This window comes from Gaeumannomyces tritici, assembly GCF_000145635.1.
Source record: "Gaeumannomyces tritici R3-111a-1 unplaced genomic scaffold supercont2.2, whole genome shotgun sequence".
Classification (NCBI taxonomy): Eukaryota; Fungi; Ascomycota; class Sordariomycetes; order Magnaporthales; family Magnaporthaceae; genus Gaeumannomyces; species Gaeumannomyces tritici.
The window spans coordinates 5,750,566-5,778,206 of record NW_008804546.1 but is presented as its reverse complement, the minus strand read 5'-3'; the positions used below and the strand labels follow the sequence as shown (position 1 = coordinate 5,778,206).

Sequence of the window (27,641 nt, the reverse complement as noted above, 5' to 3'; positions counted from 1 at the left end):
CCCCCCCCCCCCCCCCCCCCCCCTTTGTGCACGTTGTCTTTGTCCGCACTCGCCGCTCTTTGTAGGCTCCACCGCTTGAAACATCACGACGCCAGGTTGGTTGACTTCTCCACCGTGACTCGTTCGCGCCGAGGCTGTGCAGCATCCCGCGGGTTTGTTCCTAACATCAAGAACCCAGGTCTGGCCATTCCGGGGTCAACCCTCTGTCGACCAGGAACCAGGGTTTCCCTCCCGTGCTGCCATCGTAACCAGCCCCCGGCATCTTCGCAGCTCGACTTTTCTAGAACATCTCCGTCTTCCCCAAACCATCTCTCTTTTTAGTTCGTCTTTTAGTTTCCTGCGCTTTGGCCACAAGGGATCCGAGATCCAGTCCATTCGCTTCCAAAACACTGCTCAGGCTCACACCCTGAGCCAGAGACATCCTGCGGCTTAGCCCAGACACCCAATCATTCTCGGGCTCGTCCAACGCATAGGCTTCGGACGGTAGCATTCCCTGGGGGACACCACGCGAGGAGCTGTCTCAGACCTTGCCAGGCCACCCCCTCCTGACGTCGCGCGGCGTCTTCCCACAAGTAATGTCCAGCGCGCCAATCTCACCTCGAAATCCCACCAGGATGGGCTTCATACCCATCAACCACGGAAGGCCCTCAGAAGGCGACAACGAGATTCCCTTGACCCAGATACGAACAAACGCGTCAACCGGCGCCCGCAAGCCAGCCATGGGTTCGGCCAGCGACGAGAAGCGCTCTCTCTTTCGGGGCAACGAAGGTCGCGGTCCCGGCCGCCGCAAAATCAAGAAGGACCTCGCGGATCAGGGCCGGAGAGGCACCAGTGGCTCCGATGATGTCGCCCTCAACGCCATGGGTCGCATCTACAACAAGATCGTCGGGTTCTCCTCCGTTACCCGGTATCTCGTCTACGTCGTGCCCGTCGCACTGATCCTCGCCGTTCCTGTTGTGGTGCTCGTGGCCACTGAAAACCTGCAAAAGATACCCATCGGCGAGTTGAGGACACTAAAGGCCGGCCAAACCGACGCCAGCAACCCCGAGAACCTGGACATTCTCCAGGGGCCTCCTCTGTTCGAGCTCATGCTGTGGATTCTGATGTCGTGGATGGCTCTCTGGGTCGGCAAGATCGTCGCCCACTTGCTCCCTGGAGTCTTCATGTTCTTGTGCGGTGTCGTCAGCTCCGGCACTCGCAAGTACGCTACCGTCATCCGCGCGCTTGAGATCCCGCTCTCGCTCTTCTTCTGGGGTCTTTCGTCATACCTCACCTTCACCTTTCGCATCGTTAACCAGCAAGGCTGGGATCGCATCGGCTGGGTCGACGTCATGCGCAAAATTCTTGGCGCCAGCTTCATCTCGGCCGGTGTTTTCCTGGCTGAGAAGACCATAGTGCAGCTCATTAGTATCACCTACCACCAGAGGTCCTTTGCCAACCGCATCAAGGATTCCAAGCGCGATGTATACCTCCTCGGTCTGCTTTACGACGCCTCCCGTACCCTCTTCCCCATGTACTGCCCAGAGTTCGAAGAGGAGGACAACATCATCAACGATAGTATCGATAGACTCCTCGCCGGCGGCAGGGGTCAGAATGGAGCCGGAGCCGGCCACCCCATGCGCCTGATCGGAAATGTTGGCGCCAACGTCGGCCGCATCGGTGACAAGATCACGTCGGTCTTTGGCAACGTGGCTTCCGAGATTACCGGAAAGCAAGTTTTCAGCCCCAACTCGGCCCACTCCATCGTTGTTGAAGCTCTGGAGAAGCGGCATACTTCCGAGGCCCTCGCCAAGCGTATCTGGATGTCGTTCGTGGTAGAGGGGTATGACACCCTGAGCCAGGACGATATCTCCGAGGTTCTGGGTTCTGCGCACGAGCAAGAGGCCATCGAGGCTTTTGAGGCCATCGACGCCGACGGGAATGGCGACATCAGCCTAGAGGAGATGAGACTCAAGGTCGTCGAGATTGGCGTCGAGCGCAAGGCCATCTCGAACAGCATGAAGGACATTGGCCAGGCCCTTGGTGTCTTTGACGAGATCCTGCTATTTGTCGTCCTCCTAATCGTCATCTTCATCTTCCTAGCCTGGTTCCAGAGCGACTTCATCACGCGCCTGGCCACTGCCGGCACTGCCTTTCTCTCGCTCTCTTTCGTCTTTGCCGTCACCACGCAGGAGTTCCTCGGATCGTGCATCTTCCTCTTCGTCAAGCACCCCTACGATGTCGGCGACCGCGTTGACATCACCGGCCAGTCGCTTCTTGTTGAGCGCATCTCGCTGCTCTACACCATCTTTACCCGCATCGACAAGATGGAGGTTGTTCAGGTAAGCCGCTCTCTCGATGTTTGGCAATCGTTAAAACCTATCGCTGACATGCTTCATCCAGGTCCCAAACATTGTCCTTAACAACTTGTGGATCGAGAACGTGACACGCAGCAAGGCCATGAAAGAGACCCTTGACGTCAATGTCTCGTTCGACACCAGCTTCGAGGACATCGAGCTGCTCCGCAAAGAGATGGAGAAGTTTGTGCGCCACCCCGACAACTCTCGCGACTTCATGCCAGACTTCTCTATCAGCATTGGCAGCGTCAACGACCTGGACAAGATGACGCTCAAGGTGATCATTAAACACAAGTCGAACTGGCATAACGATGCTGTCCGTGCCGCCCGCCGCTCCAAGTTTGTTTGCGCCCTGGCTTTGGCACTGAAGCGCGTCCCCATCTACGGCCCTGGTGGTGGTGGCGAGCCGCTTGGCGGCGCGCTCAACCCGGCGTACTCGGTCGCTGTCGATGATAAGTATGCCGTAGCGGCACGCGCCAAGGCCGACCAGGATAAGGATGCAAAGCGCATGGTGCCCACGCCGAGCGAAGAGGCTGCGGCTGAAGAGCTGAACGTGCGCGACGGAGGAGTGCTGGGTGCGGGTGCCTTTGGCGGCAACCGAGATGACGATCCCGACTCGCCGGAGGCCTCTGAGCGCAGGGACCACATGGGGCAAGGATTCCAGAAGCATGTCAGCCAGCGCGGTGGTCGCAGACAGGCGGGTCAGACGCTGCCTACCGGAGACGACGGCAGCGCTCCTCTGCTCTCGCCTACTCGCGCCCCGACAATCACACGCAACGGCGCCTCACTTGACGTTGAGCGCGGTAACGGCGGTCTAGCCCCCGGCCGCGCCGCCTCGGTTGCTAGTAACAGGTCGAACCCCTACTACGGCGCAGCCGGCGTGATCCCACCCACGGGATCCGGTGCCGCGGCAGCCAACTACGCTCAGGTCCAGCAGACGTCGCCCCAAAGCGGCCAGGCTCAACAACAAGGCTATAGTGTTTTCCCCCGCCAGCAGTACTCGCCGCCTGGGTCCAGCCACGGCACCTTTTCTGGATCATCCCAGACAGGGATGCCACTCCACCCTCTCCAGGCCGCGCCGCCTGGACGGCCGAGAGGACCCAGCGTATCCTCCAACTTCCGCGGCCAGCAGCCTCCGCCACCTCCGGGACCCCAGCGATAGGTGAGGAGTAGAACGGCTGCCAGTCTAATTAGGTTGATGGCAGACTAGGCCATCTTCGCGGTACGATTTCTAATATCTATTCTGTGCCGGCGGTCAGCATGACTTGTATGATATTGTGTTTCCTTTTCGTATTATTCTCCAATCTCTCACTAAGCGTCCTGCACAGCGCTGAGCGTGCCAGAGATAGGGAGGGATACAGTTGGCACGCCAACTTTTTTTTTCCTAGCGTTGATTTCCGCAAAGAATATTGTCTTCTAAATGTAGGGAAAGAAGTTAAACTCCCAGATACACTGGCCGGAATTCCCGGCTCTAGAGAAACCTTAGACCAAAAGCTTATGCACATCAAATTGGTTTGGGAGATAAAGCAGAACCTATCACCTCGTTTGGGCTGTGTGAGGAGTCGTGACGCCTTGAACAACGCGGGGAAGCGTCGGCTCGGAATGTGATTCGGCAGGTACGAAATAGCCATATTCCACCCAAAGGGAAGGAGGGGGAACAGCTCCATGCTATTTGGTCGGCGTCGGGCGTCTCAGGTAACAAACGAGGCTTCCTACGGCTGGGCATCCTGTCGATCCCCTGCGGAGTGCGACCCCAGGTCGGAGTTGTGGACCACTTGGAGAAGGAAGATTGAGCGAGATGGTGGTGGTGTTTGGGCACCGACGGCTGCATAACAGGTAGGAGGAAGCGTGGGAATGTACCGGCCTACCTGTGCGAAATGGGGTCTGGCTTTCTTACTGGCGTTCATGGCGACACCACGTACCGTCGGCCTAGGGAGGTACATATCGATCTACCTACCTACCTAGGTCAGTATGCGGTTCGCAGGAGTATGAACATCCCCCACGAGATGTGTGTGGTAATGTATTATGATAAGAACATTACACCCAAAGTCCCCTGCTCACAACACGTCGAGCATGGCTGGCAAAATGCGGGCATGGGTTTCATGCGGGCCGGTCGGGAACGTACCATCCTAGCCTACCCGTCGACTTGTTTTTGCCTGCTTTTGCTCTCGTTAGGCTTACAGCCCAGGTCGTACGTGCTGTACCCTAGCACCTGGGGATGGGGCACCTGTCCTGACCGATGGGCGGCGGTAAATCCGACGGGCTGGCCGTGTGGGTTAAAAGAGGGGGAGCGGACGTCGGCAAGCAACGACGACGACGACACGCCGACGGGACTAATGCAGCATGGGGGACCCTCGGTGTGGAAGGGGGGTTTGGAAATTGCGACTTCACCTGAGGGGCGGGCGGGCGGCAAGCCGACGGGGCTGAGATGGATGATGCGTCAGTGGTTCTAGAGGTTGCAGGAACCACTGCGGTCGCTTGTTACCACCTAGAGGTCGATACCAGGGCGGTGCTATGCCACTTGGACGCTTCGGATTGCTGGTTGATATAGGCCAGCTCTCGTGATGTGGTGGAAGCCCAGCTTCCGTTTTTAGGCTATTCACCGAGTGCAGGCCTGAGCGAGTCTTGTTCATTCCACCAAACAGAAGAGATCTTAGTACCGGTGAAATTTGAGGAACAGGAAATTGTTTGGAGCCGGGAGGGTGGACTATGGCATGAATGATCCAAACCCATGCTGCGAACAGCTCCAATAGCTTCCCACCTGCGAGCCCGACCACACACACCCGTAGTTCATCCAACCAAAGGAACAATGTTCGGAACTTGGCTGCTGAAACCTATTAGGGCTGTCAGTGTGTCAACCGTTGAGATGCGGCAGAGCGAGGGGGGAAACAATGGCACGAAAATTGACACAATGAAGCCGGTGTGATTGTGTATGGGTTGTCTTGCATGGCACCAAAAAAAAAAAAAAGCTCAGCTGCAAGCCACGGAAGATGACGGGGCCATGACTTTGGCCTGAACGGCCCAAAACACCCCCGCCCAACAGCCAGCCTCACAGCAAGCCACAATGGGCGCCATGTCGCTTCGGTGAGAGCTTGATGCGAGGCCCAACCCGGCCAGCAAGCAGGGCTACCTGACCCGGCCCACCCATCCTCCTTCCTCTCGGGCTCCCATCTGCCTGCCAACCCCGCGCCTTTGGGCTCCGCTCGCCTGTCATGATTTATTCTTTCTTGTCTACATCCTCCCTAGCCGCAGCCAATGGATTGGGCCTGCAGTGCCGAGACATGCGTTGCAGATACGCTAGACTGATAACTTTCTTCTCCCCTTCTCCTTCTCTTTCTGCTTCTCCTCGTCTTCCTTCCAAATACCAGGCCTGTTTTCGTGGCCCAACCCTCGGCGGCTTGGATTCTGGTTTGCTCCGATTGGGGGGCTCTAGCTGCCGCAACGGTGGCGGCGCGGGCGAGGGAAGGGGGGTCGTGTTGCAATGCTAGCAGAAGCTGCGTCGGCGTCTAATGAAGTGTATGCACGTACATACAACGACGACAACAAGGTGGTAGTGCCCGGCGACCATCGCCATGCGTCGCAGCCCTCCTCTTTTCATTTTCACCCTTTATTTTGGCCCTCCTTTCCCCTTGGTCTTTCGGGCAAAGCGGACTAGGCCAGGTTGTCTTTGACTCCCGCGTTCGTCCCGCGAGAGCTAACGAACTAGCGCGTCCTTCGCTGCTGGGGCATGATGTCTCGCCCAGAACCTCCCTAAGTTCGAGAAGGCAAAGAAACTCGACAGGAAATCTCTGCTGCTTCCCACCCTGCATCGCGGCCTTCTTTCTTCTTGCCTGTGTCTCTCCAATCTCGTGCCGGGCAGCCGTGGGCTAGCTTAGGCACGAGGCGCCTTAGCTGGTAGGGACCTGTCCAGGTAGGTAGGTGTAGGTACCTTGGGATGTTTAGGTATCTACCACCCAACTAATGGGCTCAACTGCCACTGGCTGGCATATGCAGCAAGCCCTAACACAAGGTGCCGCTGCAGTGCCAAGTTTTTGCGACGACGATGGAAAGGAACAGTACGCACTGCAGGTGAGGAGCAGAAGCCAGGGTCTCTGTGGAGCCCCGCTTTTACTACAGCATGCCTGGCCAATGCTGTCGTGCTCCGTTCTCGCACTCACACTGACCGACCTGCGACCTGGCTCTTGCCTCTTTGCTGGTCGCCCGTCCTCGTCTCGTGTCTGTCTCTTGGTGCTGCTGTTGACTGCGTGCGTGTGTCGGCGTCTTCAGCCTAGGAAGAGTCGGCTGTGCTTTGCGCACCTCTGCGCTCTCCTGCGTGCCTAGATTGTCTGCGACCCTGCCTCTTTCTTTTTCGGGACCTCAGATAATTCGCAAATCAGCACACAGACACACACACACACACACGCACGCACCGGTCACCACCACCACCACCACCACCACCTGCCGCCACCACCACACACAGCGACCGCATACCTACACCCCAGTCAATCCCGCCGTCCTCTGTCCTCCCCGTCTCGCTGCTGGCTGGCCCGCCTCTCCCCTTCCAACCCCCCCCTTTTAGCGACCGAAATGGGCTACCCAGCGGTTGGTGCTTTGCGCCACATATGACGCTTTCGTCTCCCCGCCGAGCCATCGTGTCGCATTACTCTTCTACCACCTACCCTCGCCCTCTCGTATCCCAGCTCCATCCTACCTCTTCCTCTCCCCTCCCTGTCCCTTCGGCTTCGCGGCAGCCGTCGCACGAATCCCGCTTCGTTCGCCCGCCCGCAAACGCCGCGTTCGTTCCCGAGGACAAACGAGACGAGCATAAAAAAAAAAAGCACGGGGTCCCCGGATATAGCGCCGTCGCCGCCCACACCAGCAGCAGCGTTGGACCCTCGATCCACGCGCCAAACCCCACCCACGGCCCCGGACCCGTGTGTGTGTACCCACCGCTATGGTTCTGTTATCGAGGAGCACCGCACCACCATGAATCCCACGGCCCACGGGTCTTTTGGACCCCCAAGACAAATTCGCTTTGTCAACAACGAGGGCAATCCTCCGTCCAAGAGACGGAGGATCAATGCGGCGTAGGTTCAGTGTCCAATCTTTCCTTGATGCTATCTCAGGCCGAGGCCGTCTTGCTCCTCCAGTCCCCCAGGGTGGCGTGTCCCGAATCTTGCGGGTGCCGCCAAGTCTGCAGCACTCCATGAATGCTATGCGGGTCTCACTCTACCTGTCATATATGCGGGGGAATCTCTGTGCTAACAATGTGCTGTTGATCCATCATTCAGGTGTCTGACGTGTGAGTGACTTTCTTTCTCGAATGATTATTCTGTGATGATTACCGCCTTGCCGCACTTTGCAACGCACTTGGAGATGCAACCGATTGACATCTCGATTCCCTTCTTGATTCCGCACGGATGACACAGGCCGCCGTCGAAAAACCCGCTGCAGTGGGGAGCCTGGCGTCTGCTCAACATGCTCCAAAAATGGCCACGAGTGTTTGGGGTACAACGAGGCCATCGACAGGAAGAAGGTGATCCCTGGGGTCCCCAAGAAGCGGACGTCTACCGCAGATGGGGATCTGCCCGCCATCAAGAACGAGGACGACTACCTCGCCGATGACAATGACCAAGAAGAGTATGGTGCTGGGGATGCTGAAGGAGCGTCCTGGGACGAATCCGAGAGTAGGTCGTTTGAAAGTGCAGAGCCCAAGACCGAATCCAAGCGCCACCCGCTGCCCACCCACAGCCAGGCAACGGCCGGCAACCTGAAGCGATCTCAAAGCGATGACTGGCATCATGGCATGCCTCCGCCCCAACAGCAGCCTCTCAATGCAGAGAAATCACGAGGCTCGCGCACTGTTTCCTTCTTTGAGGAGCGCCACGGCCCCTCGGACGACTCGGCGACACGCCACCGCAACGAGAGCAACAGGATTCCTTACTTTCGCTACTTTGGTCGTACCGCCATTGTCCCTGGCTTCAAGCAAATGCTGGCCAACGTTTCTTACAGAGGCGGGCGGAGAAGAGGAAGCTCGTTCTCGTCCACCTCACCAAGGACCTTGCCCGAGCACCGTTCCTCCTTCACAGCCCTGAACGGGCCCACCGTGTTTGAGAACGGGGACGGCAAGCCCTCATACGATCTTGGGGACACTGTACCCGCCTACGATCCCAGCCAGCCCGAGCCCATTGACCCTCTGATCATGAGCTTGATCGAGACCTTTTTTACGCACTTGGGTTGCAATTACCCTTTTCTCCGCCGCGAGAAAATCATCCGGATGGTCAGGGAGAAGAAGGTAGAGTCGATGCTGGTAGACGTCATGTGTGCCCTGGCCACCCGCTTCGCCGACTTTCCACTGCGTGCCAACTCGCGAGACCCAAAGGAGCGGGCCGAGTATGGCAACATCTTCGCTCAGCGTGCCAAGGCGGCCACCGTGGATGCCTATCCCTGCCCAACCGTGGGTGCTGTCCAGGCTTATCTGCTGTTGGCGTACGAGTGCTTCGGCCAGGACCAGGACAGCGCGCTGTGGATGTATCTCGGAAATGCGATCCGCATGGCCGACGACCTCGGTCTCCACAGGAAGGAGGGCGTCAAATACCAGGGCGAAAAAGATGCGTGGTACACGCGGACTTGGAACATCAAGCGCAACGGCGAGGCGTCCGAGGACAAGCACGGCGACGATGACGACACTCTCAGCCCCGAGGAGCAGAGCGAGGTCGAGCAGGAGCGCATCGACACCTTCTGGGCCGTCTTTGTGCTCGATAGAGTCATATCCTCGGGCACCGGTAGGCCTGTGCGGTACAAGGACGGCGACTTTGAAATCCCGCTGCCCGAGCCGGTCATCGATCCTGTCTCCAACCTGCCGGACCCTTTCCCCTTTTTCATCCGCATAATTCACCTGTATGGGCGCGCGTCGGATGTGCTCAACAACGTTACGGACCCCAGCGACCTGACGATCAACAACTTCGACAAGGTTAAGAACGACCTGACGGAGCTCTACGAGGAGCAGGACTCGCGGCTGCACTTCAATGCCGTCAACTTCCAGGAGTACGTCAAGGCCGGCCAGGGGACTACGTTTATCCTGCTCCATTTCTGGTTCCATGCCCTCATCATCATCATGCACGCGCCCAACGTTGTCTTCTTTGGGCTCACGAGCCCGATCCAGCTCCTGCCTGACAGCCGGCAGCTGTCCATGTCGAGTGCCAAGACCATTGCCGACATCCTCTCGTTTGCCGAGATCATCGACCCCAAGAGCTTCATTGGCAACCCCTTTACGTCGCAGCCCATGTACATCGCCGCCTGTGCGTTCTTGACGCAGTCGACGTCACAATCCTCTGAGCCTTCCTCGCCCGACGCCATCTCCCCCGAGACGGGCGAGAGCAGGGGGACCAAGCACTCATTGCTGGCCCTCGGAGCGAACCAGAACTACCAGATGGTCAAAAAGTCTCTTCAGCAACTGCAACTATACTGGGGCGGTGTCAAGTATATCTTGACAGCGCTCGACCAAAAGTCCAAGGGAATCTGGGACTGCGAGACGTACACTCTTGAGGAGTATGCCATGACGAGGATATCCAGGCGCAACTCACTTGCGCCTCTCCGCCGCTTTGAGATCCCGGCCTCGCCCAGCGCGGCGCCCATCGCCTACGCCACTCTCACGGGCACCACCAACTCGCCCAATTCGAACCTAACACGATTCTATCAAAACAGCGCAAACTCAAATCACACCACTTCGAGTGTTCCTTCTCAGCTGACCCAGTTCTTCGCCGCCCCTCCCTCACACCATAATCATGGTCAGGGAAGCGGCGCCTCCGGGGCTGTGTCTGGCTCTGGGCCGCCGGTTTCGGCCATGACGCCTCCCGGGAATATGATTTACGACCCAATCCGCCAAAGCCTCCCTGAACCGCCAATGTTCCCACAGCCGCTCCCTCGACCAAGCATCTCGGCTGTGCGCTTCTCTCAGCATCAGCAGCAGGAGCCGCAGCAGCCGCAGCCCCATGCCTCCAGGTCCCACCGCCTGTCGGCGTCCTCGGCTGCCAGCAGCACCCAGGGTCGCCGGCAGGACGACAAACCGGTGATGAAGTTTGAGGCAATGAATGGCATGCTTGAAGACCCTGTGGTTGACAGCTCGCCAGCTCCGCCCAGTAATAATATGGTGACGGAGAGCAAGCTCCAGGTGCTTGCCGGGATAGCGCACGCTGGACACGGGGATGCTAATTACCACCGCCAAGGCACCTCGCAGCAGCCTTCGCACCAGGCGCCACCGCCGTCCTACACGCCATCCTCACATTCGTCCACAGCATACGAGCCTTCGGTAATACAGACGGGCACGTCGCCCGCCAACTCCCTCGTCGAGGCGGCGACCTCTGGCCACCAGCAGCAGCTGCACCACCAACAGGTTCCGCAGGGCGAGTATTCGCCGCACTTTACTCAGGCCGTCGGGGGGCTCGTCCCGGGCAACTACTACCCGCAGCACCTGGCGGACCTGGCATACCAGGAGATCACCCTGGAGCTGCCCAGCGACAACGAGGTGATGCCGCACTGGCTCGACTGCATACCGGCCCACGAGCTGCTTGGGCTCTTTGAGGGGCAGCTCGCAGGCGGGACTGGGTCGCATATGGGCTGATTTAGGTTTGATGCCTTGCTGGCCCTGACTTGTCCTGACCTGTCTTCTTCTGAGAGGGTAGACTAGAGAGGCTGCCAAGATACCCCGTCTGTTAGTCTTGGACTTGATCCTTTCTTTTTATTGTTGTTTCTTTTGTCTCACTCACCCCTTGTTTCGCATTTTGGACGGTGATATTAGTGCGATGGATCATGGATGCGAACGATGATGACGACCCTCACAAATGTTTGCTCGAAATAACTGTTTTAATTTCTGTTTTCTCTTCCCTAATCTCATCCATCTCTCCACAGACACTTGATGGCTTGCTCCCTTTGTTTACATGTTTGTTTCGGACCTTGTTGGTGACTCCTTCGGTTTCGGGTTGGGCGCTGGGAAAGGGAGCTTCCGCATCGCACGCGATTGGGATAGATGCACTAAACGGTTTAAGCTGCGGAGGCATTTGGGGGGATGAGAGGCGATGCGAGGTATGGTACATGGGTCACTGGTGTTTTGTCCTGGCACGCTCGTTTGGGTTCTACTGCTCGGTGGTCAAGGCCGAGTGGCTTGTCCGCTTCCATGTGGATAGGATAGATAGAACCTTGTAGTCGGCAGGCATTTTGACGAAAAAGAATACATGAGGATTCAAAACTGGAGGTACATGCATGGGTCTGATCACACGGTCACTCGTAGATTGAGGCAGATTGAACTGAACTTTTGCTTGAATGTTGTTTCAATATGATGGTAGCCTGGCTGTGAGATGCAGCTTGGAATTTGGTGTCCCTTGCTTTTGTATCCTGAGAAACTCTCAAGATGCAATACCAAAAAGTAACAAATCTCCGTGGTCCAAGTCTTTGTTGCGCCAGGCGGCGGGCAGGGTATCATTATTCTTTTCGTCTAGTGAGCCGACGCTTTCTTGAACCTGAGAGGTGGGAGAGTTTGGAGGTTAGTGATACAGGGTTGCATGTGATTTTGAGGGACAAATATCCTTGGGCCGACTTACTTGTTCACAACCCTCTCGATACCATCGCAGCCCATCTTGAGCGTCTCCATCTTGGGGCCGTACGAGAAGCGGACGAAGTGGTGGCAGGGCGAGTCGAACAGGTCCCTGCGGCGGGCCGGGTTGAGGTCGAAGAAGATGCCGGGCACCACGATGACCTTCTCCTCGAGGCAGGCCTGGAAGAAGTTGAGGCCGTCCGAGATGGGGTTGGGGAGCCCCTCGAGGTTGAGCCAGAGGTAAAAGGTCGAGTCCGGGACGTACTTGATGTGGAAGCCCATCTCGCGCAGGCGGGCGACGACGTAGTCGCGCTTGTCGCGGAAGTGGCGCTGCAGCGCCACCATCTCGGCCTGGACCAGGTCGGGCTCGAGCATGGGGATGGCGGCCTCCTGGAAGGCCACGTTCGTGCCGCCGTCGAGGTAGGAGCCGCACGAGCCGATGGCCTTGATGAACTCCTTGGGGCCGATGATCCAGGCGACGCGCCAGCCGGGCAGGCGGAAGCGCTTGGTGAGGCCGTCGATGATGAGCACGTCGTCCTCGTCCACGTCGATGACGTTCTCGGCGGTGCTGATGGTGGTGCCGTCGCAGTTGCTCGTGTAGTTGTAGCCCGAGTAGAACTCGTCCGACACGAGCGTGGCGCGCTCGCGGCACAGGTCCTGGATCTCGGCCAGCTCCGGGTTGGCGACGACGCGGCCCGTGGGGTTGCGCGGGTTGGACGTCAGGATCACGCCCGTGCCGCGCGCGATCTCCTCGGCGATCTTGTCCGGGTGGATGTGGTAGCCGTCGTCCTCGGACAGCGGCACGGGGATGGCGGCGAAGTTCTTGAAGAGCGAGAGCATCTCGTTGTAGGCAGTGTAGTCGGGGATGAAGAAGCCGACGTAGGCGTTGTTGAGCACGGCCGCGATCCGGATCAGGCCGGCGCGGCCGCCGGGCACGATGGCCACGTTCTCCCACGTGTAGAGCGAGTCCTTGCCCTTGCGGTGGTGCTCGTTGTACAGGTGCGCGACGGCCTCGCGCAGGGGCTTGATGCCGGCCGTCGGGCCGTACTCGCGGCTGTTGAGCGAGATGTCGATGGTGCTCGGCCGCGGGAAGCAGCCCTCGATGTCGTCCTCCACCTCGGGCGCGCCCTGGCCCAGGTTGGCCCACTGCTCGGGCTCCTCGAGGAAGCCGAACTCGGACGCGCGCTCCGTGCACCACACGACGCCCGTCGAGGCCCTCGTCGCATCGAGCCCGGCGTGGGGGAGGTGGCCCTCGTGGGCAGCACGGAACTGCCTGTGGATCTTGCTGCTAGCCTCTATTTTTTTTTTTTGGTTGTCGTTTGTCAGTCTTCTTCCTATTTTAGTCCCGTAAAGCACCCGGGCAGCCAAGACGGCGTGCCAAGCCCAGCGGCGCCGGGCTGCTTAGTTGCCCGCCACCGCTGACGCCGATTTACCCCGCTCCGCGTTTGGGAAACTCGACAGGCAAAAATCAGTCTTCACTCACCACTCTGGCTAGGCTCTCCCATAGAGAATCGCCGGGCGGGCTTGGGAATGCCCGTATGGCGGTTGATGCTGAACTTGCGGTTGCCGAACATGATGGGCAACTAATTGTTCCGTGACCTTTGGTTTGTGCGGTGGTGGATGGGAGCCAGAAGAGGTCGCTGTGAGAGCCCCTCGATCGTGCGCGACGTGGGTGTCGCCTTTATATATTGGCCACAGGAAGCGCAGCAGAAAAGGGGCGAGCTAGCAAGGGAGCTCTACAGCTGGGATGCTGAAAGAGCGAGTAACGCGGATGGGCTCGGGGACGGACCTGACAGGGCGGGACAGGCTGCGGATCCGTTTGTGGTTTGTGTCTCCCGTGGAGGGGAGGCCCAAGGTGGGGGGATAACACAGAAAATCAGAGCTGTCCGAATCGAGCTGGAAAGGAAAGCATGCACGCATGAGAAAAAAACCAGGAACAAGAAAAAAAGAGTTCGTCTAGATAGCCGACGACGCCACTTGCACTTAAATATCGCAGCCTTTCCCGCTTCGCCTGCCTGACAGACAGAGTGTTGAAAAAGGAGGCAAGAAGGCCATCACAAGCAACGTCGTCCGCCTCTCTTCCCCTCACAGCCTGCACAAGCTCCTCTCCAGCTGATGTACGCACGCAACCGTCTCCGTTTTGGCGGTCAGGCCGAAGCGGCAAGTCAGAGCCAAGTCAGGGATCCGGGATGGGTGTCGCCTCCATCGTCATGCATACGCCGCAATGCATCGCGACGAATCGAAACCCGGGGGGTTGCTGGCCTCTGCGCTGTTGGACAGAAACCGGTCCTGGGATCGGCTCCTGGCATACACGAGCACGCACACAGAGAGGTCTGGCTGTAGTCCACTGTCCACCAACAGGGTGTCTCCCTAGAGTCGGTACTCGGTAGCCCGGATGACCAAGAGGCCGTCAGGAGTCCAACAAACGCAGCGTCGGGGATGTGAAATCATGGGTATAGCTGGGGGGCATATAATACAAGGTACCGATAGTTTGCTGTCAAAACAGACGAATAATAGAGCCGGAAAGGGACGCCGAGACGCTAGCCTCCAACGCCAGGTACCAAGAAATTGGGCTTTGGGATTTGAGGCGAGCTTTGTCCAAAGCTGGGGTAAACAGCGAAATGACCCCTCACTGCTGTTTGCTGCTGTGCTACTGCAGTGACCGACCCCTCCAAGGCGACGCAGAGTGAGCGACTCAGGGAAGCGGAACAAACGTGGGGCAGCGGGTAGAAGTCACACCAGCACAGTCACATCACGTATTTGCCAGCCCCAGTGGCGCAAAGTGGCTTAACTATCGTAGATGAACGCGACTTGTAGCCATAGCCGCGAGCTCCAAAACAGCCCCGGGCGGCGGTTGGCCAGATGCGGTGACCCAGGAACCCGGTAGGGCTGGTTTTCTGGCGAGGCTGCCGAGGTTGACAACTGGAATCATTACTCCGCGTGCCAGCCCGGCGGCTCGAGGAACTCAACCTCTTTTGTGGCGTGAGACCCCATCGTCAGGAGGCCAATCAATATTTTTCATAGGGATAAAATTTTGGCCGCCTTTCCTCTTCGGGACAAGGCTTGATCGCGTTAGCCAATCAGCTTTATTCTTACTCAGCGTGAAGCCTCGAAGACATCGCTAGCTGCGCCTTGCGCCGCAGCAGCTTGGGGGCTGAGTGAGGTATGTGGATCAACGACATCAGCGCCGTAGATTAAACATCGCCGCTTCAATATACGCTTGGAATGAGGCCGCATTGAGGCCCATTATTCGCAAACACTCGCCTCGAGGCACTCTTGAAGGCACTCTTGAAGGCACTTTGACGGGGATGGGTGACAAGCGCCGCTATAAAGGCGAGAGCAATCTCCATTCATGCCCATGCCAATCCGGAAGAAGCAAGTGCCACTTACAAACAAACAAACAAACAAGCGCCTGCCACATCAAACGAGGACGTGCGCAACTTTAGCTCACCCACTCTCGTAACACAAGTGCTGTCCATTTGAGACGGACCCCACTCTGACTTCACCATGTCCGCAACCTTCACCAGAACCCTTTCATTCTGCCACGACGACACCCCACCCCACAGAATGTCGGAAAAGAAGAGCTTCCTGAAGAGCCTCAGCGGTCGCTTCTCCATGAAGAAATCCTCCAACCCATTCGCTGCCAGCCGGGGTCAGCAGGCCGGAGTCCCAGACGCGCCGCCTCCGGCATACTCGGCCCAACCCCAACCTCTAGCCCAGGCCCCCGCCACCGCTCCCCCCGCCGCCGATCCGGGCGCCGGCCCCTTCCTCACGCCCTACCGCCAACAGACGGCCGGGTCCGGCTTCGAGCTGAGCAGCGACGACCTGTCGTCCAGCAGCGACCCCTACGCCTTCCTGTCCCGCTTCGACACCGTCTTCCTCATCGACGACTCCAGCTCCATGACGACGGGCTCGCGCTGGGAGGAGGTCAAGACGGTGCTGTACCAGATCGTGCCCGTGTGCGCGCAGCACGACGAGGACGGCATCGACATACTCTTCCTCAATAACCCGGCCCAGTTCAACGGCGTCAAGAACGCGTCCGCCGTCGCCCAGGTCTTCGACACGGTCTACCCCTCGGGCATGACGCCCACGGGCAAGCGCATTGGCGAGATCCTGGGCCCCTACATCGACGAATACGCCGTCAAGGCCGCGAGAAAGGGCGCCAAGAAGACGGGCATGAAGCCGGTGAACCTCATAGTCATCACGGACGGCGCGCCCACGGACCGCGCCGGCTTCAAGGTCCACGAGGTCCTGCACAGCGCCGCCCGCCAGCTCGACCAGGCCGGCGCCCCGCTCTACCAGGTCGGCGTGCAGTTCTTCCAGGTCGGCGACGACGCCGTCGCCCGCCGCGCCCTCGAGGACCTCGATGATGACCTCGGCGGCCTCGTCGCCGGCGGCCAGCTGCGCGACATTGTCGACACGTGCACCTTTGACGCCACCGACGGCAACGTGTCGGTGCTGACGTCCGAGGCCGTGCTCAAGACGGTGCTCGGCGCCGTGGTCAAGCGCTTCGACGACCAGGTGCTTTATGATGGCAGGTAGTCTGAGGGACATTGCATCACTTGCCGCCCCAATACGCTTCTTCTTGTTTGCCGTTGCTAGATTATGACTTTAATCCCGCTCCTAAACCTCTACATGTACTGCGGCTTGGGGGGCGTTTCTGCTTTATGGTATCTGCATTAAGGGTGGCCAAAGGCGGACTATACCCAGGAGGAAAGATTGGCATGGCGTTCCGGAGGCACACCGAAAACCGGGAATATCCATGGGTCAGGCTCAACCTCGATAGAATGCCCAACAAATAAACCTAAGTTTCATTTTCTTATACGAAACCATTCATTTCGCAGATTATATCATTTGTGAATTTGTGAATAGCGATGTTTGGTTTATAGCACAGCACTTGGTAAAAAAAAGATGGTTAAAGGTAAAAGAGAAGAAAAAAAAGAATGTGAAGTAAGGGACATCCCAGGTTCCACCCCCATGGGGGCTCGAACCCGGGACCTCCCCCCGGGGACCGTGGGATCCAAGCCGCAGAGCTTATGTCGTGCGTACCACCTAGACCACCGCTATCCCCGGGCACGGAGGTAACTGCACCAAACCAAGCTTATAAGGGAGGAGGGCCCACCGCCTTATCATTTCTTAGCGCGATAGCCGAGGGTGTCTTTCACACATAGCTCAGATAGGCGTTAACTCGGAATTTAAATACCTACCAGGTAGCCATTAAACTCGGATACCCACTACTAGCCCAGAGTTTGAATAGCCGTCACCGATAAGGTAACGGGTATTATTCTACTACTGCCCTTGGCAAAGGAGTTTCAAAATCTCACTACTGAAGCAGTTGGCCGTTGGGATGTGTGATTGTTTGCTAATCTCAAAAGTGGCTTGCGTCCATTCTGATGCAGACAGACGTCTCACCATTCACTACCACTTATCCCCCACGCGGGATAAAGAATAAAAGAAAACTCTAGCAAGTACAAAAACAACGCCAAGGTCCAAACCCGACCCGCCATGTCCATCCTGGTATCACACCGCAAACTGCTGCGCCATGGGGCTGGGGCTGAACAAGAAAGCCCTGCGAGGCGCAACCCGAAAACCCATCCTGAGAACACAGCCGCCGACCCGCCGAGACTGCCGGTGTAAAGACGGCTAGAATTCGGGAAGAATTCGGGCAATACGACAAATAAGGTAGTTGTGTGGCCCGGGGGAAACAAGAACCTGTAGCGCCCACCTCGGCTTTGGTGAAAATAAAGAACAATAAAGAACCTCCAGGTGCCAACACAAAGCTAAGATGCTTGTGAGACATTCTCCTTCCACCGGGCCGCTCGAGTCGCCCATCCGAATCAGCCAGTGTGGCTGGGAGCTTAGGAGTAGGGGACAGCGTTTCCTTGTCGTGGATCGCCGTGCCAAGTAGGAAGAGGACAGCGCTAAGAAATAAAACAGCAAGAAGTGGAAACATTAGACAGAGAAGTCGGTTTTTTTCCTGTTGAGAAGGCCGCGTGGGGTTGCTGGCCAGAGCGTTGATAGAGCGCTCCTGGTCGATAGCCCCTGCCGATGTCGCAAGGTGAGGTGAGACATCTTGGCCAAATGTGCTGGATCGAATTGTTGAAAAGGGTTGACAGTGCGAATAAGCCTCCTTCCCAAGAGTGGTACTATCCGACGCTGCGTCGGTTTTCCTGGTGAAGAGGGTGGCAAGACATGAAAGAGGAAAGAGAAAAAAAAACATTAGAAGAACAGAATCGCGAGGTGGTATCAAGAGTCGCCCGGGTATCAGAGAGGCAAGAGAGTACGTCAGGAACAAAGGTTCAGATCGATGTTGCCTTCTCGTAGGGCATCATCATCTTGTCCCGGTACAAGCAAGACGGAAGGACTCCCCCACCCCCCTGCCAGCTCAAGCCATGACCAGGACCTTGGCCTTTGCGATGATGCGGTGCTCGGGCCCGTCGCCCGAGTCGTCGCGGACGGCGACGGACGGGGTGACGACGCACATGATGCGCCAGTGCATTGCGTGCAGCTCGCGGGGGTCGCGCGAGCTGTTAATGGGGTGGTGGTTGCGGCGGGCGAACCTGGCGCCCGTGTCGGAGAAGCCGAAGGAGAAGGACAGGCTCGAGCTCAGCACGCGCGCAGACGTCTCGATGGCGTTGACGGCGATGCTGTACAGGTCGTGGCTGGCCGCCGTCCGACTGACGCGGTCGTCCATGAGGGGGCCCACGATGTCCTTGAAGCGGTTGACGCACGCGTTGATGCGCATCTGCCGGAACCGCGGCCAGTCCGGGCCGGTCAGCAGGCGCGCCACGCACTCGGCCCGCGCCACCTGCAGGGCTTGGCGGTTGTGGCGGGACAGGCACATCTCGGGAGGTCCGTCGGTCGCGGTTTCGTTGCTGTTGTTGTCTTTGCTGCTGCGGCCGTTGATGATGCTGGCGCCCATGCCGCTCGTCGCCTTGGAGATGAGCACGTCGCGCGTGCCCAGGACGATCTGCAGCTCGGCCGTGGAGCGGTCGTTGACGCCGAGCCACGACTCGGTGCGGAAGACGTCCATGACGACGTACTGCAGCAGCAGGCGGCAGATGAAGTAGCAGCGAATCTCGGGGTCCGACAGCAGGAACTGCACGTGCGAGGCCGCGCGCTCGGGGCCGTCCGGGTACGCCACGCTCAGCATGTAGGCCCACAGGCGCGGGTACGAGGCCGCGATGCCCGAGTCGGCCGCCGGGTTCGGCACGCGGCAGTTCTTGCGCACCCAGCCCGCGAACAGGGTGAAGACCTGCTCCAGCTCGCGCCGCCACTCGCGCCCGACCTTGTCGAGGTCGAGGCCGTCGTCGGCCGTGAAGGCGGCGGCGCTGTTGTCGTCCTGATCGCGGTCCTCGCCGCGGTGCGGCACCAAGGCGTTGCTGTTGTTGGTGTGATTGTTGCCAAAGTTTCGGCCGCTTCCTCCACCGCGGGGTCCGTGGTAGTTGCGCTGGCCGTGGTGGCCGTGATTCGGGGGCCGCGAGGGGCCGGCACGGTTGTTGCTGTTGTTGCTGTAGTAGCCCGTGTTCTGACGGCCATGGTTCTCCTTGTCCCGGCCGTGGTCCCGAGGTCCCGAGTAGTTCGCGTTGTTGTTGTTGTTGTTATGCGACGGACCATGCATCTGAAAGGCGCCACTGCCACCGCTGTTGGCGTTGTTGTTGCCACCGGAAGGCGGCGGGTGCGCGGCACCGGCACCTCCCTCGTCGGGAAGCCGCGGCGTGATCTGGCCGCGGAACGGCGTCGGGTCGCGGGGGCGGATGTTGGACGCTGACGAAGATGGGTGGAGAGACGAGTCGCCCGACGGGCTGCTGACGTCGCCCTTGTCGATGTTGCCTACACCCCCGTTATCGTCGCCCTTCTTGAGGTCCGAGGTGCTCCGCGGAAAGTCCATGTTGTTCTTGAGCAGCGGGATCGGCGAGCCGCCGTCCTCGGGCTCCCAGTAGCCCGAGCGGCCGTCGCTGATGGCCCCCGGCAGTTTGCCGGCGGGGCCCTGCTCCTGGACCGTGGCCCTGGTGCTGGCGTCAGGGCCGGGCGTGCTGCCCCCCCGCGCCTGTTGCTTGCGCTCGAGGGCCTGCGCCAGCTGGCGGGGCGTGGGGCCGATGGCGGGAGCGTCGCGGTGCTGCTGCTGGGGCTGCTGTTGTTGCTGCCCGTGGGCCGAGGACTCGGAGCCGTTGCCGCCGTAGGCCGAGGATCGCAGGTCGTCGAGGGCGGCCGCGCGCCGGGCCGCCTGGATGTTGCGGCCGCGCTGTCGGGCGGGGCTCTCGGGGCCCGACTCGGTGGCGCTGGTGGCCGCGTGGGCCTGCATCGTGAGCAGCTGGACGCCGCCGTTGTTGTTGTTGTTGTGCTGGCTTATGCTACTTCCGCTGTTGACGCCCGGGATGAAGCTGGTGCCGCCTCCGGCCTGGTTTTGGCGGTACGGGACGCTCGAGGAGTTGCGATATCCTGAGTGATCGTCGGTAAATCGAACGTAGCCGCCGCGGGAGCCGCTATAGTAGCCACGGCCGCCGCGAGAGGCGCTGCCGCGTAGGGAAGCGTTGCCGAGCCGAGTAGACTGGTTGCGGCTGTTGGTCGAGCTGAAACGGTGCATGCCCTGAAGAAGGAAGAAGGGGGGTTAGTTACCAACCATCATTGACATTTTAAGATATAAAGTATCCAAGGAAAGAAGGCAAGGCGCGATAACATCGATAGAAAAGGCCGACTCACATAGCTGGGTGGAACGTCATGCTGGTCAGGACGACGCCTCAGATCGCCGATGACCTGCGAGTAGGACGAAGGCGGCTGGACTCCACTGCCACCACCCGCGCGCGGTCCTCCACGGCCCGATCCGTCCTGGTACGCGGCCGCAGCGGCCGTGGCGGCGACGAGCTCTGCCTGGGCCTGGCGGAGCTGGCGACGCAGCCGCTCGACCTCGGCGGCCGCGGCGTCGCGCTGCTCAGCGATGGCGGCCATGAGGTTGGCCTGGCCCATGATGTCGCGCACCACGCGCTGCTCGAGCATGTCGACCGTCAGGCGGATGTCTATCAGGCAGTCGCCGACGCGTCTCGCGCGGGAGAAGTACGTCATCTGCGAGTACTCGCGCAGGCCATCCTCGCGCTGGAGCTCCTCCTGGAGCGTGAAGCAGATGGGCACTGCCTCGGCGCAAGCCGTCCGGATTTTCTGATGGGGGAGGTTGGTGGTCGTCAGCATGGCGTAGGTTATGATGGAAAGGAAGAGAGATGATGATGATGATGATGATGATGATGATGATGATGATGATGATGATTTGATGCATGAGATGAGCTTACGCTGAACATTTGGGGCGGCGGGATCTCGCCTGGTGCCTGGCCACCATTCATCCCACCAGAAGCAGAGGCGGGTACGAACTCGGGCGGGAGTCGATACTGCGGGCCCTTTTGCCGCGTCACCGTGGGCTCACCAGCACTTGGCTGGTCCTCGCTGGCCATGTTGCCGGTCATATCCGCGTCGAACTCAGTGTTGAAGATGAGCTGCTGCACCGGTGTCGATGGCAGCGGAGCAGGCGCGGGCGGCGGTGTGCTCGTGTGCTCCGGCTCGTTGTCAGCGTCCTCGTCGACGTTGATGGATCTGCCGCTGCGCGTGGTGATGGGGTTGTCGTTGGGGAGACGGGCGCCGCCACCAGGCGACTGCGAAGAATCAGCGTTGTCCTCGCTGCTCATGGCGTCTTTCCCATTGGTCTGCGTGGAGTTGGTTGGGGGTGGCCAGCCTGGATGGGGCCCGAGTAGAAACACAAGCGATGGAGAAAAAAGAAACGAAGGACACTAACTGGCAAGGATGATAAGATTGCGCAAAGAGAACGAAAGACTTTGGGGGATGGTAACCAAGTGGGGAGGTTGAGGTTGGTGTGTGTGGTATGGAGGGAAGAGCTAGGTCTAGCCCTGACGAGTTTGGGCTGGGGAAGAAATATGTGCGTCGTCCTTGTTTGTAAACAAGAGAAGCTGAGAGTCTCTCAGACTAGCCTCACGCTCGCCTCACTTCTTAGCAGCACCGACACTCAGATTCCCTCCAGATCATTGCGACTCGCCAGGAAGTTCCCAATCTGAGACATAGAGGGACGAGAGAGGTGGCAAACCGAGCACTCTGATATCTTTGCCACCAAGGCCAGGCGTTGCACCAGACCACCGAGATGACCATTTGCCCCTCTGGCAATGAAGCTGCCACTAACAACAGATTGTAGTATGTCTAGGGAGAGATGAAGGACCATACTAGTAAGGTTTGGTCACTTGATGCTCGCACACATTGTAAAACTACGTTTCGTACGGCCGCGGCCGCTTAAGCTGTGGCACTCATCAAAGTATCAGATGCAAGAGAACTACAAGCAAGAGTTGGCGATGCGGCTTCCCAAGTCCACAACAGATGCCTAGTTTTACTATGCCACCGGATGTGCGGAGGAGCTTTGTTCGTTTCTATCGACATCTACCAAAATACTCAACATGGTAACAAGCAAACCACAGCGCCTACCAGATGCACCTGCCCATTACTGGAGGTGGGTGAGAAAACAAGCGAGAAAAAAAAAAACGCGAAGCAGGCCTCCATTCCAAACGGGAACAGCAACTATTTCATGTGCCTAAGTGCCAAGTATCAGTATTGGAACCTCGGCGGCGGGTTCGGGGTCTCAGCCGCCAGGCATCTCGAGCATCCTGATTAGGGAACAGCAACTGGGGGCTTGAGATACTGAGCCAGACATGTGGCATTGTTCGACTTATTCGGCGCGGCAGTCGGGAGCCAGATCTGGCGGGTTCCAGTGGACGCGAGGCGACGCGTACGAGTGGGATCGAGATCTGTGACAAGGTAGCCTAGGAACGTGTCCTGCTGATGGGGGTATTGGGGGCAAAGGGGGGAATGAGGTCGTGGTCGCAAAATCATGAGTCGAAATCGAGAAAAAGTGGTCGCTCTCCAGAGGGAGATTACAAGACGAGGTGCAGGCCCGGTCGATAGTTTGGACAGAGTTGCCGTGTGCGGGATCGTGGCCAAGGTTCGGGGTTCCGGTACTGCTGAACGCGAGTGTGAACAAGAGGAACCGATGTGGGATAGCCAGACCGAGCGAGAGCATACCATGGACAGAAGCCCTATAGCTGCCCTGCTACTGCCGATATTAGTCTCGTCTCAGATGGCCTTTGTGCGGGAAAACAGGCTGCTGTAGACGGCGTCCACAACAGGTGCAGCTGTGATGATGTTTCCGCCGAAGTAGCGGCCGTTCAGGCCCTTGATGGCGTTCTCGCCGCCCTGCACCTTGTCGAATTTGAGATAGATATCTCCGTTCGAGTTGGGGTCAACGGATATGTGCACTACGTGCCCATACTTCTTCTCGGCCTCTTCACGCACGTCGTTCTCGAGATCCTTGATCCAGTCTTCACCCGACTCCCTGCAAACGGTGACTGGTTAGCATGTGGTGTTCCCAAAGCGAGAGACATGGAGGCAGGCAAACGTACTCGGCGGGGTCGAACATGTTCTTGAGCAGGACACACCGGCTCGCCATGTTCACGTTGACCGGTAGGGGCTTAATCTCAGTCTTGGGCTTGAGGATCTGCTGTCGCTCCGGCGGGGCGCTCGAAGCCTCGTCAGTTCTTGCCAGCTTGCGCATGAGTGCATCGCGGCTGTAGCTGTTAAAGTTCACACCCGCGACATCTGTGTCGTCCAGGGCACTGGCGCCACCGCCCTTGTCATTATCGCGACCGCCGGCGCGGTCGAAGTTGGAGGACTGGGGTCCGTTTGCTTGGCCGTTACGACCCGGGTAACCTTGTCCTTGGTTTCCTCCGTTCGTACCCGGGTACCGCTGCATGATGTTGGCGGTGGATTCTGGGGTGAACTTATCGTTTCCAAGGCCCACACGGATCGGACGACCTGCCAGGTCGAATCCGTTCATCTTTTCCAGAGCCTCACGTGCATTGGCCGGATCATTGTACCTGGAAACGTCAGCCTGGGCGAAAACATATCGAGATAGCAAAGCAGTTTGGGTAGACTCACTCAACAAATCCATAGCCGCGGCTTCGGCCGTTGTCCTCCTTTTGGAGTTGGACAAAGCGAAGTTCTCCGAATGGCCCGAAGACCGTCCTAAGGTCGGGTTCAGTGATGCTGAAGTGGATGTTGCCGACATAGAGGCGGTGGAAGAGAACCGAGTTCTGTTGGGCCCCGTTGGCGTTGCTGTTTTCCGTTGTGCGGACCTGCCTGTTCTTCTCCGCCTCTGTCGGCTGAACGATGACTGGGATACCTGCAAGCTTCTGGCCAGTAAGTTGGAGCGCAGCAGGAAGAGACTCCTCGCTCTTGAATTCAACGTATCCAACACTGTAAGGGAGGCGTTAGCAATGAATTCTGCCCAAGAAAGACGCCGCGTGTTTAAATGCGACGAAGGCGAAGAAAAAAAGTCCGTCGTCACGTACCCCTTGGATCGGTTGCTGACGCGGTCCTTGACGATCTGAGCAGCGGCGACGGGGCCGGCCTGCTCGAAGAACTCGTGTAGCTCCTTGGTCCTGAGTCTGGCAGCGAGCTGTTGCACAAAGACAGTGCGCCTGTCCCGCTCATCTTCAGTCAGCTGGGCGGGTGATCCATCTCGGCCGCGGCTACCTGCACGTCGACCGCGCCGGTCATTGCCATAGTCGCCACCACGCCGGGAACCTCGACCACCATGGTGGTCATCGTCGCGGTCACGTCGGCCATCGCGGGGTCGGTAGTATCGATTCGGGGACCTCGAGCGGGAGCGGTCGGCCTTGTCGCGGCGATCTCCACCACCACCGCCACGCCCGCCGCGGTAGAAGTCGCCATCACCACCTCGGTTGCGGCGCGAGCGTCGACCTCCGCGGTCCCGGCTGTGGCTTCGGCGGCGGCCACTCCTATGGCTCCCTGCGTCGCTGCGCGACGTGCGGTCGTTGTCGCCGCTGTGCGGGCTGTAGCTGCCGCTTCGTCCACCGTCACGGTCGCGATCGTCGCGCCGGTCCCTGCGGCGGCGGCGGTCGCGCGACGGGTCGTGGTCGTCACGACGCTCGCTCCTGTCGCCGCGCTCGCTGCGGCTGCCATTCGAGCGGCGATTGTGAGTGTCGCCATTGGTGTCGTTGTCACCCAGCACCGTCGCGCTCCTGGGGCTATCCGCATTCGCCGCGGCGTTCTCCAACAGCGCCTCCACGTCGAGTGTCGACATTGCGGATGGAGTTGGTTGTGACTTTCTCGTCAGCACTTGGGATCCGAAGATTGCGCCACAGGTGATGGTGACACGGCTGAAAGTAAATTGTTTGTACGATTCTAAGGGAGGTGTCAATTAGCGACGTCGAGGCCCTTTCGCGCACGCGGATGGTTTGATGCAGCGACCCGACGTTGAATCTGGGCGGGGGTGATGTGCAGGGAAGTTGAAAAGAAATGACAGCCGCGGAAAAAGTTGGCGGGTGATTAGGCCGTGTTGGGTTGCGTGGTGGAGACACGAGACGGAGATTTGTGGGAATGCATCACGTGATTCGGGCTAAATTAGCGCTGCTGTCGTGCAGATTCGCCCAGTTAGGAAAGAGCCCCCGCCGTCGAGCATGGTTGTCGCTGCGCGTGAAAGCGTGGCACATGCGGGCGAGGGCCATTCGAGACCACAACCTACAGCCCATGGTTCGTGGAACTGTCTGGCGATTATCATGCAGAGGGCAGTTGAAGGCCAGAAACCACCGTGCAGGACTGGGTGCACAAATATTTGCAGCTTAGAGGCGTAAAGGCACATGTCGTGGTATCCATTCCGTCCGTCGCAACAGAATCCTCACAAGAGAGGGGAGTTCTAGCTGTCTCTATTTGATATCATCCAAACGCCGCCTAACCAAGGCATAGAGTATTACAATTATTAGCTACCAGAGGCGGTCCGCACCTTGGTCCAGTGCTATAGGAGTCCCACGCTACTTAACCCGTTCATGATGACCAAGAACACCACCCCGCCCAGACACATGAGCATGCAAGACAAGCGCCACCCCCGATCACCTTCAGTGACACGCTCTAGATCAAGTGAATAGAGGCCTGCGAGACTTGAAGCAGGAGAAGCCCAGGAGAAGTTGGCTACTTGGTCTTGACCAGCGGCACGATCTCGGTACCGAACACGCGGTCCCAGAAGCGGCTGGTGACACCGAAGCCGTTCTCGTAGTCGAGGAAGTGGTGCTCGAGGTGGTACTTCTTGAGCCCCTTGTACCACAGAGGCAGATTGCGGAAGTGGAGAAAGTAGTGCGTGAGATCGTAGCAGATGTAGCCGAGGATGCCACCACAAAAGATGGTTGTGGCGACATGCCAGGCTGGAAACAGGGCATGCGCCAGCTTCCAGAACGGGGTTGCCAGCACCGAAAAGAGCGCCGGGGGCATCACTAGTCGGTACTTGTCCATCGGGAGGTAGTGATGCACGCCGTGGAGAAGAAAATGCGCTGTGATGGCGAAGCGGTTGTCAGGGAGGTAGCTGGATTGAAGGTAGTTTATATGTTAGCTATCTCAAGGCACTGAGACACTTCCCTATGGAGAAGAAGGGGGAGAGCATACCCGTCAAGATGGAACAGGAACCGGTGAAGCACGTATTCGATAATAGTCCACAGGCCGAGGCCAGTTAGGAAGAGTGCAACCTGGGACATCCCATTCTCGAAGCCGGGGTTGGCAAGGTAAAGACCATAGCAGACGGGCGGCAACCACACCGTCGGCACGAGCCACCAGGGCGTCAGACTGAGGGGTTCGAGGAAGTTGCCAAAGATGGGCGCCGAAGCTCCGCCCTTGTAATGCCGTGGCCTGTGCACCTGGTCCAGGTAAAAATCTTTGCTGAATCCGCCAAAGAAAACCTGAAGCAACAGTGGCTTGCTGAGATCCAGAAACTTGTGCTTCTTGTAGTCGTCGGTCAAGTCCGTCTCCTTGTTCAGGTCCTCCTCGCAAGACATGCCCGTGCGCGGGTGAACCGCCCGGCCCTTTGCGTCAAAGAGCTCGGGCTCGACGCCAGTGGCGGCGCCGTTGGCTTTGCCATTAGCCTTTCCGTTCGCTGCCGACCCGTTGGTCTTCTTTGTCGATGCGACGAAGCCGACGAGCGACTCTTCAAGGATCTCGTAGGCGGCATCCGAGTGGCGATGCGAGTCCTCGTCCTTGAGAATGGCTGCGACGTCCTTGCCGCCGTACTCGAGGACCAGATCCGCGCCTCCCGGGTGGGACTCGAGAAAGTCGGTCACATCGTAAACGTTTTGGCCGATGGTAACGTAGCAGGATTTGCTGGTATTATGCGACTCAACCTCGGCTGGAGTGAAGGTTGGCAGCGTGCGGGAAGGCATTCTGGATCGGGGCTCGATGGCGGTCTGGTGGTGTCGGCGGACTTGTCGGACTGTTGGCGTTTTTCAGGCCGCAGCGAAGAGGATACAGCCAGGTGATGCCCAGCGAGGCCAGATGGCAGTGAGAAAGACAACAAAGAGCCAGAGCGACCCAAATGACGAGCGGAAAAGAAGGAGAGATGCGCGGGAGGTTCAAAGTGTGTAGAGATAAACACCGGGCAAGATATGAGGGATAGCACTCATACTAAACGGCAACCATAGGGATTTTTTCCCGCCCACCTTTCGAGCGGGCAATAGGGGCAGCTTTCAAGGTGTCTGCAAATGGGGACGCGAAATGAGCATTCGCCGCGAAAACGGTCGAGGGTGGCGTTATCCTGCCCGATAAGTGGCCCGATAAGTGACGCAGAAAAAACACCCCTGTCTAGCGTTGCATGATCGACTTTCACCGCTGGGGATTCTTCGGCAGAG

General features: G+C 58.6%; 8 protein-coding genes across 8 annotated transcripts; 3 read left to right on the top strand and 5 right to left on the bottom strand.

Moving 5' to 3' along the window:
• The first annotated feature begins 11 nt into the window (after positions 1–11).
• GGTG_04499 (serine/threonine protein kinase) lies at positions 12–3,869 on the top strand. Its single transcript, XM_009222296.1, has 3 exons — positions 12–95; positions 179–2,321; positions 2,383–3,869. The coding sequence occupies exons 2-3, from the start codon at positions 576–578 to the stop codon at positions 3,496–3,498; spliced, it is 2,862 nt and encodes a 953-aa protein (XP_009220560.1). The 5' UTR covers positions 12–95; positions 179–575; the 3' UTR covers positions 3,499–3,869.
• A 416-nt stretch (positions 3,870–4,285) lies between these two features.
• On the bottom strand, positions 4,286–5,411 carry GGTG_04498 (hypothetical protein; the record flags this gene model as incomplete). Its single annotated transcript, XM_009222295.1, has 4 exons — positions 4,286–4,293; positions 4,518–4,759; positions 5,118–5,163; positions 5,390–5,411. The coding sequence occupies 4 exons, from the start codon at positions 5,409–5,411 to the stop codon at positions 4,286–4,288; spliced, it is 318 nt and encodes a 105-aa protein (XP_009220559.1).
• Positions 5,412–6,729: 1,318 nt separating this feature from the next.
• On the top strand, positions 6,730–11,611 carry GGTG_04497 (pathway-specific nitrogen regulator). The gene is made up of 3 exons (XM_009222294.1): positions 6,730–7,402; positions 7,607–7,617; positions 7,745–11,611. Exons 1-3 carry the CDS (start codon positions 7,302–7,304, stop codon positions 10,936–10,938), a joined length of 3,306 nt encoding a protein of 1,101 aa, XP_009220558.1. The 5' UTR covers positions 6,730–7,301; the 3' UTR covers positions 10,939–11,611.
• GGTG_04496 (hypothetical protein) lies at positions 11,370–14,581 on the bottom strand. Its single transcript, XM_009222293.1, has 3 exons — positions 13,391–14,581; positions 11,915–13,202; positions 11,370–11,833 (listed from the first exon to the last, which is right to left on the bottom strand). The coding sequence occupies exons 1-3, from the start codon at positions 13,479–13,481 to the stop codon at positions 11,809–11,811; spliced, it is 1,404 nt and encodes a 467-aa protein (XP_009220557.1). The 5' UTR covers positions 13,482–14,581; the 3' UTR covers positions 11,370–11,808.
• Positions 14,582–15,082: 501 nt separating this feature from the next.
• On the top strand, positions 15,083–16,796 carry GGTG_04495 (hypothetical protein). The gene has a single exon (XM_009222292.1). The coding sequence runs from the start codon at positions 15,415–15,417 to the stop codon at positions 16,447–16,449; it is 1,035 nt and encodes a 344-aa protein (XP_009220556.1). The 5' UTR covers positions 15,083–15,414; the 3' UTR covers positions 16,450–16,796.
• Positions 16,797–18,292: 1,496 nt separating this feature from the next.
• Positions 18,293–21,581, bottom strand: GGTG_04494 (hypothetical protein; the record flags this gene model as incomplete). Its single annotated transcript, XM_009222291.1, has 3 exons — positions 18,293–20,497; positions 20,611–21,063; positions 21,192–21,581. 3 exons carry the CDS (start codon positions 21,579–21,581, stop codon positions 18,293–18,295), a joined length of 3,048 nt encoding a protein of 1,015 aa, XP_009220555.1.
• Positions 21,582–22,247: 666 nt separating this feature from the next.
• On the bottom strand, positions 22,248–25,275 carry GGTG_04493 (RNA splicing factor Pad-1). The gene is made up of 4 exons (XM_009222290.1): positions 24,303–25,275; positions 23,890–24,207; positions 23,355–23,828; positions 22,248–23,287 (listed from the first exon to the last, which is right to left on the bottom strand). Exons 1-4 carry the CDS (start codon positions 25,055–25,057, stop codon positions 23,029–23,031), a joined length of 1,806 nt encoding a protein of 601 aa, XP_009220554.1. The 5' UTR covers positions 25,058–25,275; the 3' UTR covers positions 22,248–23,028.
• Positions 25,276–25,552: 277 nt separating this feature from the next.
• GGTG_04492 (inositolphosphorylceramide-B C-26 hydroxylase) lies at positions 25,553–27,437 on the bottom strand. Its single transcript, XM_009222289.1, has 2 exons — positions 26,410–27,437; positions 25,553–26,329 (listed from the first exon to the last, which is right to left on the bottom strand). Exons 1-2 carry the CDS (start codon positions 27,174–27,176, stop codon positions 25,942–25,944), a joined length of 1,155 nt encoding a protein of 384 aa, XP_009220553.1. The 5' UTR covers positions 27,177–27,437; the 3' UTR covers positions 25,553–25,941.
• Between the last annotated feature and the right edge of the window lie 204 nt (positions 27,438–27,641).

Bases quoted from the DNA above. Each gene is read 5' to 3' on its own strand.
- GGTG_04493 (XM_009222290.1), bottom strand. From the start codon at position 25,057: ATGTCGACACTCGACGTGGAGGCGCTGTTGGAGAACGCCGCGGCGAAT. The intron at 23,829-23,889 runs GTGAGTCTACCC...TGACGTTTCCAG, and splicing joins CGCGGCTATGGATTTGTTGA to GTACAATGATCCGGCCAATG. The intron at 23,288-23,354 runs GTACGTTTGCCT...CACCGTTTGCAG, and splicing joins AACATGTTCGACCCCGCCGA to GGAGTCGGGTGAAGACTGGA.
- GGTG_04495 (XM_009222292.1), top strand. From the start codon at position 15,415: ATGTCCGCAACCTTCACCAGAACCCTTTCATTCTGCCACGACGACACC.
- GGTG_04496 (XM_009222293.1), bottom strand. From the start codon at position 13,481: ATGTTCGGCAACCGCAAGTTCAGCATCAACCGCCATACGGGCATTCCC. The intron at 13,203-13,390 runs GTGAGTGAAGAC...AAAAAAAAATAG, and splicing joins GGGAGAGCCTAGCCAGAGTG to AGGCTAGCAGCAAGATCCAC. The intron at 11,834-11,914 runs GTAAGTCGGCCC...CCCACCTCTCAG, and splicing joins ATCGAGAGGGTTGTGAACAA to GTTCAAGAAAGCGTCGGCTC.
- GGTG_04497 (XM_009222294.1), top strand. From the start codon at position 7,302: ATGAATCCCACGGCCCACGGGTCTTTTGGACCCCCAAGACAAATTCGC.
- GGTG_04499 (XM_009222296.1), top strand. From the start codon at position 576: ATGTCCAGCGCGCCAATCTCACCTCGAAATCCCACCAGGATGGGCTTC. The intron at 2,322-2,382 runs GTAAGCCGCTCT...TGCTTCATCCAG, and splicing joins ACAAGATGGAGGTTGTTCAG to GTCCCAAACATTGTCCTTAA.
- GGTG_04492 (XM_009222289.1), bottom strand. From the start codon at position 27,176: ATGCCTTCCCGCACGCTGCCAACCTTCACTCCAGCCGAGGTTGAGTCG. The intron at 26,330-26,409 runs GTATGCTCTCCC...CCTTCAATCCAG, and splicing joins TTCCTGTTCCATCTTGACGG to CTACCTCCCTGACAACCGCT.